General features: G+C 59.6%; 6 protein-coding genes across 6 annotated transcripts; 3 read left to right on the forward strand and 3 right to left on the reverse strand.

The window, feature by feature from the left end:
• Positions 1 to 172: 172 nt before the first annotated feature.
• PAN0_013c4621 (uncharacterized protein) lies at positions 173 to 2212 on the forward strand (the record flags this gene model as incomplete). Its single annotated transcript, XM_014799749.1, has 1 exon — positions 173 to 2212. One exon carries the CDS (start codon positions 173 to 175, stop codon positions 2210 to 2212), a length of 2040 nt encoding a protein of 679 aa, XP_014655235.1.
• Positions 2213 to 2898: 686 nt separating this feature from the next.
• Positions 2899 to 4161, reverse strand: PAN0_013d4622 (uncharacterized protein; the record flags this gene model as incomplete). Its single annotated transcript, XM_014799750.1, has 1 exon — positions 2899 to 4161. One exon carries the CDS (start codon positions 4159 to 4161, stop codon positions 2899 to 2901), a length of 1263 nt encoding a protein of 420 aa, XP_014655236.1.
• An 817-nt stretch (positions 4162 to 4978) lies between these two features.
• On the reverse strand, positions 4979 to 6160 carry PAN0_013d4623 (uncharacterized protein; the record flags this gene model as incomplete). The annotated part of the gene is made up of 1 exon (XM_014799751.1): positions 4979 to 6160. The coding sequence occupies one exon, from the start codon at positions 6158 to 6160 to the stop codon at positions 4979 to 4981; it is 1182 nt and encodes a 393-aa protein (XP_014655237.1).
• Positions 6161 to 6348: 188 nt separating this feature from the next.
• PAN0_013d4624 (acetyl xylan protein) lies at positions 6349 to 8560 on the reverse strand (the record flags this gene model as incomplete). The annotated part of the gene is made up of 3 exons (XM_014799752.1): positions 6349 to 6908; positions 7386 to 7647; positions 7736 to 8560. 3 exons carry the CDS (start codon positions 8558 to 8560, stop codon positions 6349 to 6351), a joined length of 1647 nt encoding a protein of 548 aa, XP_014655238.1.
• Positions 8561 to 8739: 179 nt separating this feature from the next.
• On the forward strand, positions 8740 to 9303 carry PAN0_013c4625 (uncharacterized protein; the record flags this gene model as incomplete). Its single annotated transcript, XM_014799753.1, has 1 exon — positions 8740 to 9303. The coding sequence occupies one exon, from the start codon at positions 8740 to 8742 to the stop codon at positions 9301 to 9303; it is 564 nt and encodes a 187-aa protein (XP_014655239.1).
• A 496-nt stretch (positions 9304 to 9799) lies between these two features.
• Positions 9800 to 12382, forward strand: PAN0_013c4626 (uncharacterized protein; the record flags this gene model as incomplete). The annotated part of the gene is made up of 4 exons (XM_014799754.1): positions 9800 to 11303; positions 11367 to 11468; positions 11520 to 11863; positions 11942 to 12382. The coding sequence occupies 4 exons, from the start codon at positions 9800 to 9802 to the stop codon at positions 12380 to 12382; spliced, it is 2391 nt and encodes a 796-aa protein (XP_014655240.1).
• Between the last annotated feature and the right edge of the window lie 42 nt (positions 12383 to 12424).

Here is a 12424-nt window from a genome sequence, read left to right on the forward strand (position 1 = left end):
CTCTCCACTACTCAAGTCGTCCCGCCTCCTCGCTTGCTTGCTCCTTCCGCTTTGCGACAAAGCCTTCCGTGCGCCACGCAACATCTCAACCCTCCCCATCATATAAGGTATAGGTACCGCAGGCGGTTACTTGCCCTTCCGCTACACCAGTCCGTCTTGAATCTCTTGAACAATGTCGAACTATTCCTACGAGTCCGTTTCGCCTCGCTCGCAGGCGTTCAACGAGTCGATCTTCGCGAGCCCCAACTCGTTCTACACCGAGTCGGAACACTCCGTCTCGACTCACAGCTCGTACTCTGACGATGAAGAGCCAGTGATTCGCATCATCGCTCCCCAGGCCACGCGCCCTCTGCACGGCTCTCACAACATCAACCAAGAGCACAACGCCCTCGGCTTCTCCGATCTCGGCTACCTCAACGACGCCCTCAAGCTTGACCCCTACAGCCGCGCTGCCCATGACGACACTGCGCTGGATGAGCTCATCGACCTCTACCAGACCAACCTCGCAGCGACCGTGCGAGGGCCTCTGCACCCGGCTGCTCGTGCCGCCAAGGTCGACTCGATCGGCGAGGACGATGAAGTCGAGGTCGTCGACGAGCAGCCCCGATACACGCGTGCAGAGAAGGGCAAGTCGGTCGAGTCGGTCGAGTCTGAAGAGCGCTACTCCTCCTCGCCCCAGTCTTCCTCCGAGACCAGCAGCCTCTCTGGAGGTGCTTGCCCCCTCCCCTCTTCCGGCCTGACCCGCGACGACATCGTCTTCCGCGTCTCCACCCTCACCAAGGACCCCCCTTCCCTCGCCGCGGCCCAGTCCACTCTTGCTCAGAAGTTCCCCTCGCTTGCTGAACCCCCGGCGCGCATGTTTGGCGAGGATGGCACTCCTCTTCCCCCCACCAAGAAGGAGGAAATCTCCGCCGCCGAGCGAAAGGCACGACAGGATGCGCTCAAGGTCGAGCTCAAGGGTAGCAAGGTCCATTCGCTCGTCAAGGCCGTCATCGTGCTCGAGAGCCGATCCACCGTGTGGAAGAAGGTCTCTTCTCTTCCCAAGAGGAGCTCCGGCGCTACCCCGCTTCCTCTCCTCCCCGAACTGCCTAACCCTTGGGACCTCGAGATCACCCACGAGGGTCTCGACATCAGCACCATCCAGACCAAGACGCGCAAGTTCCTCGAGCTCCCTCGCAGCAACACCTGTGGTGCATGCCGCAAGTGCTCCGGCTCTGGCAACGAGACGTGCCGCACCTGCCGCGGTGAGGCGGGCAACGAGTGCTTCTGGTGCTCGGGCTCGGGCATGCAGAAGGGTCGCCGCCGCTGTGGTCGATGCCAGGGACAGGGCAAGCTTAGCTGCATGACCTGCGAGGGCAAGAAGGCTTCCACCTGCCGCTCTTGCGACGGTGCTGGCTGTGGCGAGTACACGGCTTTCGTCGAGGTCAAGATGCGCCGCATTGAGGTGCCTGCCGTCTCGGTGGCAGACCTTCTCGGCTCGTCTCAGGCTGCTGCCGCCACTGCTCGCCCTGACATCATCAAGGCTGCCGCAGTCGACATGCTTTGGGAGCTCGTCAAGATGCTCGCCACCAAGGCCACTGTCAAGGCCAAGCGCCCTTACCTGCCCGTCTCGGCGGTGTGCACTTGGGAGAAGAGTGTCTCGTACCTCGCCCAGGTCACCGCGCTCCAGGCAGCCAAGTTCAAGGCCGGCTCCAAGCAGCCCTTCCGCCCCGAGGGTCTTACTCGATCGGTGCCCACCAAGACGCGCTACTTCTCGCTCCCCACCGACCCTGCACTGTCGATCGCCGAGCTCACGCTCGACCAATTCGTCAAGCAGAACATCCCCGAGAAGCACGTCGTCGAGGTCGGCCCTGCTACGGGCGTGCACAACGTCTCGCGCCGCCTCTCGTGCATGCTCCTCGGCGAGGTCTCGGCTCCATCGACACCACAGCTCTCGTCCACCTCGGGATCGCCCAAGTCTTCTACCGACTACTTTGGCGATGTCGCCGGTGCCGCCGGTGCGGTGGTCTCGGTGCCCGTCACCCCTGTTGGTGGATCGCCAGTCTCGTCGCCTGTCATCAGGCCCAGCAGCGTTCGTCCCATGAGCCCCATGCGCGCTCCCCCTGCTCAGTTCAACTCGGACGAGCTGAGGATCAAGATGCTCCGCCACTCGTCGAGCCTCTCGCGCTCCAACTTCTCGCGCCCGCTCACTGCCCCTGGCATCCCCATCTAAGCTGCACAGTCTCGGTAGATGCTCTGTATATCTCTTAACTCGGTCTTCATGTCATCGCAAGGTTCATTAATGTATACCTCAGTTTAGAACAATCTTTCGCGCAACAGCCCTCCGCGAAGTTTCGGCAAGTTGAGATGAACTGCATACATGATCGAGCTTGGCCTGGAGCGTCGTCTCAATCTTTCCGTCGGCAACAGGTTGGCGAGCTGCCACTACCGATCGACGCATCTGGCTGGAGTGAGCCTCAGCCACCGTTTCACCGCCTAGCCGCTAAGGCAGAGGGCGTGGGCGTCGAGGACGAAGATTCAAGCGGAGTCCAAGCTCAGTTCGCGCTCCGCCAGGCGCCTGTTTCTCCTCAAACACGGCGACGCATGCAGAAATGCTCGGCGCGATTTTTTTCGCTCCGACAAATTGTGTTACGCCGGCGTTGGTTAAATGCGAAGTTGGCTTTTCTTCCCCACATCTCCCTCCATCGAGAGATCCAAGGAGTGGAATCGGGCCGCTTCTGCGCCTGCATGTCAAGTTCGGCAGCCCCCGAGAGCCTCAAGGCAAAAAGAGACGTCGTCGCAAAGAAGCGTACATACACCAATGTTTCAATCTCAGAGCTAAACTTGGACGACGAAACTGTACAGGGCGTGACATGTAGCGAGGCAAAAGGCTGGACGAGAATGTGCAACTACAGCCCTCTAGGCCTTGACGGGCTTCTCAGCCTTGACGGGCTTCTCGACCTTGGTAGCGGGCTGGGCATTGAGGACCGGGTCGGCCTGGAAGGTGACGTTGCCGGGGCGGAACTTGGTAAGGAAGACGTTGTCGCGGTCGAGGTAAGCCTGGCCGATGGACTTGGGGCTGGTGAGCTTCTGCTCGACGCGGAAGTTCTTGTCGTAATCGGCCTGGGTGTACCAGTAGAGGCTACCGGTGCGACGCAGGTGAGGGTAGGGGATGAACTTGACGGTCTTGGTCTGCTTGTTGTACCTGACGAGGTCGCGGCCAGCGGTCACGTTGAACGAGCAAGGCTTGGGCACGATCGAGGTGATGTGAGGGCGACGAGAAGGCACAGCGGTAGGGCCAGATCCGCCCAGAGGACCCTCCATGCTGTAGCAGGTGACGAAGCCGCTAGCCTGGTCGGCAGCAGGACGCAGACGACCAAAGGCGTACTTGGAAGTCTCGGTGAAGCCGAGCGACGAGTAGTCGCACTTCTGCCACAGGAACTTGTCGACACTCTTGGCGTCGGCCTCCCAAACGGCGTTGAGGGGTCCAGTGTAGGTGTTGCCACGGGCGGTAGCGTTGCTGTAGATCAGCTGGCCCTCGATGATCTCGGTGCAGTTGAGAGCGGCCTGCTTGGCAGGCAGCTCTCCGGTGTGCTTCTCCAGCGACAGAGTCAGCTGACCCTCAGGCAGAGCCTTGAGCTTCGGCGTGTAGTCGGCCATGAGCCTTCCGAGCTGTCCGTTGAGACCCGGGTGCTGGAGCTCGTAGTGAAGAGTGTACTTGGGCGGGCTCTTCTTGGAGATGGGCTCGTCGCTGACACCCTTGAAGTAAGCGGTGGCGTTGACAGCGTCCGGGCCGTTGGGGATCCACGCAAAGGTCTGCGAGTGCACGACGTGACCCTGCTTGTTGAACCTGCAGGGGGATAGAGTGATCGGCGCGTTTTGAGCCTCCTTCTTGCCGAGGCTGAGACACTGGGTGGTGTTGTAGGCGTCAACGATGTAACCCTCGACAGCCTGGCCCTTGGACTTGGCACCGGTGGACTTGGAGTTGCAGACCGCGTACGAGAAGAGGTGAGGAGCACCGCCAACGACGACGTCGCCAGAGTGAGTCACACCGATAGGCTGGCCGCTGATCTTGAGCTCATTCCACGAGCCGGCCTGGATCTTGTAGGCAGGCTCGGCAGCCTGGGCGGAGCTGATGGCGGTGGCAAGGGCCGCAATGAGCAGGGATTTCTTGAAGACCATCGTGAATAATCCGAGAGGGGGTAGGATGGAGAGGTATGTAGGTGTTAGGGACACGGGAGGCGATGGGGAGAAACGAGGGGATGATCAGGATCGAGCCAGTCTTACACGTTCATGACATGCACTCGATAGCGAGAGTGCAACAGTGAAGCTCCGTGCTCTCGAGCCTCGTACGTCCGCAAGAGTGTCCGTGCACCTAGCAGACTGAGAGCGTGCCGTGGCCTTGGCACGCTTTGGCCCACCGATGTTTTGGAGCTTACTCTTCTTTAGCCCACATTGACTTCATCTCGGTACGACGAGGCGTACGAAATGAGGGGCTCTGCCCACCAGAATGAGGCGCGATCCGTGGCTGAATACATTTCTTGTCTCCCACCTGCTTTTTGTCAGAAAGGTACAGCAGGACGTACCTTTTCGTATCTTTGTTGTCACCAGATTCCCTTTGTGTAAGGTCAGTCATGCCATCGATCATTCAGAGATCAACGACGTGGAGATATCTCCCACTCGGACTTAATCTTGTGCCTTGTCAGCCCACCGAGACGAGGCTTTTGGCGGTCTTGTGGCGGACTGCAACACGCTGTTGCCCACATGGCTTGTGTTGCAGATGAGATGGCGTCGTTCTGGAAGCATCGCCTTCTGTTTAATCAGCAGTGGCGCCGGTATCCTAGCAGCGACGAGGAGATTCGACATGGATCAAGCAACCGGGTCGGAGCTGCGCCACACACAGGGGCCAATGATTGCAAGAGGCAGAGAAAGCGAGAACACGCGTCTAAAATTGCGTCTATGCGAGGTAGCGATCATATGAAGCTGCAGGTCGAATTGGTCAGCTGGCCTGGAAGGTGACCTTGCCAGGTGGGTACTTTGTGAGGTTGGCGTTGGAGCTGTCGAGGTAGACCTGGCCAATTCCGGCGGAATCCCAGACGTACTGGTTGACGCCGTACTCGTCGACGTAGTCGCCCTGGGTGTACCAGTACTCGTTGCCCGGCTCGGGCTGGTCGGCGGGGAAGGGAACAAAGACGAACGAGTTGTCGTTGTTGTTGAGGCGGACGAGCTGCTCGCCAGGAGCATTGTCGGGCGAGTTCCAGCATTCCTGCACCTGGAGGCCGTTGATCCACGGAGAAGCCGTGGGGGTATTGTTATCACCGGTCGCACCATCGTCACCGGTGTACTGGTAGCAGTTGTACTCTCCGTTGGAGAGGTCGGTGCCGGGTCGCAGTCGACCGTAAGTCACGTCGGCGTTGGAAGTGAAGCCGGCGGAAGAATAGTCGCACTGCTCAAAGACGAACTTGTCCGTAGTGCCGGCTTGTGCTTCCCACTTGGCGTTGATGGGGCCCGAGTAGGTGTTGGATGCGGCGGTCTGGTTGTTGAAGAGGATCTGGCCGACCTTCTGCGAGGAGCACTTGATGGGAGGGGGCAGAACAACGGAGCTGGGGATATAGTTGAGGTTGAAGCGCGTCTCGGGGATGGTCTGAGGCTTGTTGGGGCTGTAGCCGACGATGAGATCGGTGTTGGCGCCTCCCTCGCCCCTGAGGTTGTAGGCAGAGTGGCTGGTGCCGTTGACGAAGTTGTTCGACTCGCCGTTGAAGTAGAGCTTGGCAAAGTTGGAGACGTAGCCCTGGGTCCAAGCGAAGTTCTGGGTGGCATCGGCGTGGTTGGCGTCGAGCTTGCAGTCCTGGAAGGAGAAGGTGGCGCCGGTCTGGTCGAGAGCGCTGGCGGTGAGACACTGGGACTCGTCGTAAGCGTTGACGACGTAGCCGATGGTGTCGACGGTGTAGCCCTTGGGATCCTCGTTGTGAGTCTGGCAGATACCAGCCCTGAACTGCTGGGGCTGGCCGCCGACGACGAACTTGCCATCCTCGCCGAGGCTCAGCGCCGCACCATTGATGGTGATGGAGCCGTAATGGCCAGAATCGACCTTGCAGGTAGTGGCGCGCTTCAGCGGAGCCGCCTTGACAGTTGCTGCGGCGAGCAGAGCCGAGAGGAGGAGAGACTTGGGGAAAGCCATTGTGTTTGTGGCGTGTAGGAGAGCGAGTCTGAATGCGAGAAGGAGAGGGGTGTTATTGTTTGCTGATGAGGACGGATAGATTGACGGCTGAGGTAAGGTTGCTTTATTTGTTCTTGCTCATACGACGAGTAGCTATGTTGCAATGAAGGGGTACGCTGCGGCGGGTACGGTACCGTATGTGCTAGCTTCTATGATTGACGGACGGGCAAAAGCCGGTGGCGAGGGTCGTCATGTAGAGCAAAGTGCTTTGTGCGACGTCTGGCAACCTCGGGGAGGGACAGTGGCGGAACTGCGCGGTACGTCTCAGCTTCCGAGGTGGAGGCGTTCCTGGACGTCAGAGCCTCCATGGAACGGACCTGCCGATGGTATTGCTTGGCGAAGCGACGGCTGAGGGCCTGTGCTGCCTCCACCGCCGGCTCAGCTCGCGGCAAGGCAGAGTGGTCTCCAACGGAATCACGGAACGGGGAGGTGAGTCGGCGGAGTGCCGGTAGCGCTGCACACCTAGCCGAGCGAAGTGATCCGAGCAGCCGGCTGCGGTGGTGGAGCGGTCCAACGGGCGCAACACGGTTAGTAATGATGCCGCCTTCTAAATTACGCCGTAGAAGCACGGGCTGAGTTGCAGAGATTGATCGCCAGTGCATGGCATCGGCGAATAATGCTGTCCGTTCCGTTGGGTGCACAGCCCTCGCCTCGAGGAACGGCGACTGACGAGCCGCTGCAGAGAGCTGCGGTGCCTGGGCGGTGAACCCTTGGACGCGGAACTCCGAAAAATTGCTTACTTCCCGTGGCCCAAAAAAAAGCAACTTGCGGGCCACTCTCCTGCTCATACATAGCCAGTATTCCGCTTCTGCGCAACGTCACCGCAGCTGTACGCATGAATTAGAAGCATCGACCCGTCCCGCTCGGCGATACCGCCGGACGACCTCGGCTGTCATCTTGTGCGGAGTTGCGGATTGCGATTCCATCTAGCCTCATTTCAGAGACGAGCAGCGAGGTCAGCATTACCAGTCCTCACCATCACATCCAGCGGAAATCCATCTACATGCACCATTAGCTCAAATTCCATTCCATCGGAAGCACGCCTCTCCCAAACATTCGCGGAAGTATAAGTCAATGGGATTGCGACGTCGCACTAGCTAGCATGACGAGACGTCGGGGCATGTGGAGCTGCGTGCATAGGGTGTTGCGGTCGCACTCTTCAGCGGGAAGATCATCGCTCAGAGACCGAAGAACTGCACGGTGAGGTCGACCCTGGCAGGGTTGTCGTGAGTGACGCCATCAGCAGAGATGGCGAGGACGTCGTGGCCGTATTCGGAGACATGGTAGTTGGGCTTCTGGGCGTCGTCATACTGCTTGGTGGGCTTGTTGGCGTCGAGGTGGTGCAGGTAGGTCCACTGCTTGACGGCCTCGACCTGGTTCTCGTAGTTGATGGTCTGGTCCGCCTTGCCGTGCACCAGCATCATACGAGGGTAGGAGCCCTTGTATTCCTATTTCACCCATCGAAACAAAAGTCAAGTCTTGGTCAGCATCGCGTCCATCCTTTCGACATTGGCGAAATGATAATGTTATACTTACGGGGTACATGTCCTTGGCTTGCTGACCCCAGTACTCGGGCGATTCACGAACGTTACCTCCAGCACAGGCACTGTTCCAATCAGCGCCGGCCTGCTTGTTGGTCTTGAAGCAGCCAGCTGGAACACCCGAGTACTCTGCGCCAGCGACAAAGACATCCGGGTAGGCCGCGGCGAGCACCTCGGTCATCATGGCGCCCGACGAGTGACCAACGACGAAGACCTTCTTGTCGCTCGCGCCGTACTTGGTCTGGGCGTACTTGACCATGTTGACGATGGTCTGAGAGTCTCCGCCGCCATTGTGCCTGAGCGAAGCAGCGGAAGAGACGTCCCAGCAGGCACCAGTCTCACCAGGCGAGCTGGGGAAGATCATCATGAAGCCCTTCTCTTCGGAGGCCTTGGGCCAGTCGGGGTACTCGCGGAAGTAGCCCGGACCCGTACCCGCGCAGTGGTGCACACCGACTACAACCGGGTTGCCCTTCTTGAACGACTTGGGCACGTACGTGTACATGAGCGCCTTGGTCGGCGTACCGGAGAAGCCGGACTCGGGCTGGAAGCCTCCCCACCCATCTCTCGGGTTGAAAACGGATCCAACAGGAGGACTGCCGTGCCCAGAGATAGCGGGATGGTCGTGGGAACCCTGAGGCATAGGCTCGCCTTGCTGGCCTTGAGGAGGAGGGATGCCGGGCTGAGCATGAGGCGAAGGAGACCAATGGTTTCCGTTGGCCAGGGTGTCAACGCTTCCAGGAGGAGGGGCTTGACAAGTGGCCAGGGAGATAGGAGCGACCAGCAGACCAGCGGTCAGTACCTGCCAGACGAAGGATCGCATGGCTGGATGTCGTGAAGAGAGAGGAGACGTAGGACGGAGGACGGAGGAGTAACAAGCCAGACGAGCCTGGAAGAGGATGGAAGGTGTTGTTCAGTCACTCCGACTCACGAAAGCTGCGGATATATACCACCGCAGAGCAGCTACGAAGACGTAGCACCGCTCGTTGTAGCGCCTCAACAATGAGCGGGCTTCTACCCCTCTTCGGCGAGCCACCCACCTTTGTGCAGGGTGCGAAGGCTACTTTGGGGGCGTCAGGTGGGGTGAAGCGCCTCTGTTGCAAGGGTGTAGCAAGCAGCGGTGGGCTTTCGAGTTGCGCGATTCTGAACCACGCCAGTGGGATCGCGTCGAGGGGCTGTAATGGCTGCTACGCCACCGGCGACCCTTACCCCACGCCGCCGCAGAACAAGTGGATAACCGAGCTTGCCGAGGCCAACACACACGCTAGCGTCGATCCAAACCTTGACACACCACCGCCACCACCGGCGAACGCAGCCTGCACCGGCCAATGTCCCCCCGCAAACTGCCCCCGCAAATGCTGTCGAGCTTGGCAGAGTGGAAGTAGTCGCATGACCTGCCGATCCGGGAATCTCGCTGCCCCTTTGGGCTGGGACACTGGCTTCCCGTTTCCTCATATGCAGCGTCGAGGAGCCATGACACATCGCAGTCGAAGCCGTTACAACTGCGACGCCCACTTTGGCATCAACCCACTGCGCCGACACTCGGATGGCTTGAACTTCACTTGATAGGCAGGAGCGATTGATCGAGTGGATCGAGTGGGGTCAATCGGATCGGCGGATGGTTTGTCATCACGACTGTGCTCCCGATCGATGGACGGGTCGCGGCATTCCCGACGGCCGAGCTGTCGCTTCGCTCATCAGCGGATGAGCCGCCGAAAAGGATTCCCGTCTGCGAAATTAGTCGTCCGGCGGAACTCGTCCGCACTTCGCATGAATCTTCAATATGGACCGGACGGATCCGATGCACATCCGCCTGTACTTTTTCGTCGCCTCATGCATGATTCTCCGCCGACTGAGCTTTCTGCGCATTGGTCCGAGCCGACGCAACCTGCTCAGCTTCCTCCATCATCGTCGACTCTGATCGGCATCTCCAGGATTTTGTCAGAGCGGCCCGCCCACAACGCGTGCTTCCCGACCCGGATCCCGATTGGACCCTGGATTTTCCCACCTTCATCTCGAGCCGAGCTGAGTTGAGGCCACCAAGCCCGATCATCGCCGCAACATGGACGCAGAGCAGCAGGAGCCGCTCGTCTTCCACGAGTCGTCCATCCCCGTCGATGGCGCCGCCAAGAAGCGCTCTGGCGGCGGTGGACTGCACTGCTGCGCTGTCACTGCTGTGGTGCTGCTGGCGCTGTTGGGCGGCGCCGTGGTGCTGGGCATCGGGTACCTGGCGCGCCAGATTATCAACGACACAATGTACCCTACGCGCACACATGCGCTCGCCTCGCATCATGCGCAGCGCTTCAACGCCTCGCAGGTGCATCCGCTCATCGATGCGCGCTCCACGTTCCACATGCACGCAACCGTGTGGCAGGACGTCACGGACCTTCTCGCGCGCGGTGGAAGCTTGCCCGAGCGCGACACGCCCTGGGAGCTCGTCGAGACCGTCCTGCCCAAACGAAGCGGCTTGCTGGCGCTCGACAACTACACCCGCACCGAAGCGATCGTTTACGAGGGTCAGATCGGCGGCGACCTTACGCTTGCCGACGAGGTCCACACGTCGATCTCGCTGCGAGTGCCGATCGCGCCGCTGTACACAGCCAACCTCGGCCCTTCGTCGCTGCGCGCTACTTTCAGTCTCTCGGTGCCCGAGCATGAAGCGTCAGAGCTGGGTGCGTTCCGCAATGTGTCGTACATCTTTGGATCGGGGCTACCGATGCTGCCTCGCAGGAAGGATTCGACGCTGCGACCGGCCGAGAGCGACCTCAATACGGCGCTGGCCGATGTGGGCGTGAGTGCGCCGCTGCTCGAGCTCGTGCCTTCGCCCTGGTTCCGCGCCAATGCCAACGGCGACCCAATGGCTTCTACGATCAACATGGACCGCGCCAGCGCCATGTTCAGTGCGCACCCTGCCCAGCTGCGCTTCCTCAATCCCGTCATCTCGGCCGACACCCAGCCAGAGGGCATGCCGGAGCTGCTGGGCTATCGTGGAAACATCGTGGTCCCGCACGTTCGCACGCGCAGCCGCATTGGCATCGTCCGCTCCACCGACGTGTTCGAAAACGCCACCTATCAGGCGCAGCATTTTGCGGCACAGGTGGATGCGGCTCATGCGTGCAGCACACGCGTCGGGGGCGTGTGCGAACGTGCGTACCGCAAACATCCCTTTGAGACGATGCTAACGTTCGAACCGGAGGAGGATAAGGAGGTGCACTACTATGCGCCTGTGCTCACGCAGATGCATCTGCTCGGGTCGGCTCACTCCAAGAGACGCATTCCCAAGCACTTGCCGCTGCCGGGCGAGCCGCTGGCACAGGCGCTCAGGAGCAATGCTAGTGCACAGTGCGAGATCCCGCCCGTCAGCCTGGACGACAAGAGGGAGTACATGCACTTTGACTGGAGCATTTACGTGTCTGCCCACCAGGTTGCGCGTGCGTCGCTGGCAGAGTCGGCCTCGACGACGTTTTACCGTGCCAAACCTGCACCGCTTCGTCAGGGAGAGGAGGGCGACAAGGAGATCGTGGCCAACACCATTGCTGATATGGGAATGGCCACCTCGATGGACAGTAAGTACTTGCCAACTCTGCCTACCCATGAAGATGAATCGAGCTGACTTTGGAGAGAGACAGGGTTCATGACGGGAGATCGCTACCACGCTTCTGATCGACCGGGTCGACTGGTCGCCAGCAGTCTCGCCACGCTAGTGTGGAACGACATTGCCGATCCGATTCGTAAGTCCTTGTTGCGCTTTCTCTTTTCGACTCGGGGCTGACATCGAGTAGTGTTGTTTGTGTACTGGTACACACGTGCCACGAGTGCCGGGCTGTGGGCAGAAGCCCAATGGGCACACATCGCACTTCACATCGGCGGCTTTTTCCTCTGGCTACTTCGACCCTTGTACGCTGAGGCCGAGTTTTCGCTCGTCGAGCTCTTCTTCCAACTGCTCGGACTTGTCTATCTCGTGTACCAAGTATCGACGATTCTGCAACTTGAACGACCGCCGAAGTTCTCCGCGGCTAAATGGTGGAAGCGCAATCCGCTGGCCTTCCGTCGTCGCCGTTTGACGCGCCACGAACGCTCTTCCATCGCCATTGCTCGTTCGATCAACAAGACTCCATTCTACATTGTAAGCCCTCTCCCACCTCCTTACCTTGTAGTATCACTTATTGACCAGCATCACTTATTGACCGGGGTTTGGGTGTAGATCTTCGGGCTGATTGTGGTGTTTCAAATCACCACTGATGATCGAGTTCTTCACTGGGCATCGTCCGATGAGTGTTTTATCGATGATGCACGGGGGACACAACAGGCCGGCACCTCTTCAACCCTCCAAGCAGCCTTTATTGGATTCGCTGCCATTGGTGCTTCGCTCAAACACTCTGTCGAACTAGCTCAGGCCTGGTTCAACTATCGCAACAAGACCTACGCCGGAACGTTCAAGATCACCGCCGTCACACAGCCCGTCGTTGCAGCAACCCTATTTGCAACCCTCTACGCAGAACGTCTGAGCAAACATACCTCGAATTCATACCCCCTAGGCCCACACGCCATCCTCGAAGTCGCAGTCCCCGCAATCCTCGCCGCTCAAGCCGTCGTCTACCCAGGCATCAAACAGGTCAAAGACAAGGACGAGGACAACGAATAGACCCCACAACCCCCCAACCCACTCCGCACAATCTCGAACCGT

Source organism: Moesziomyces antarcticus (assembly GCF_000747765.1).
Source record: "Moesziomyces antarcticus DNA, scaffold: scaffold_v10013, strain JCM 10317, whole genome shotgun sequence".
Lineage (NCBI taxonomy): Eukaryota > Fungi > Basidiomycota > Ustilaginomycetes > Ustilaginales > Ustilaginaceae > Moesziomyces > Moesziomyces antarcticus.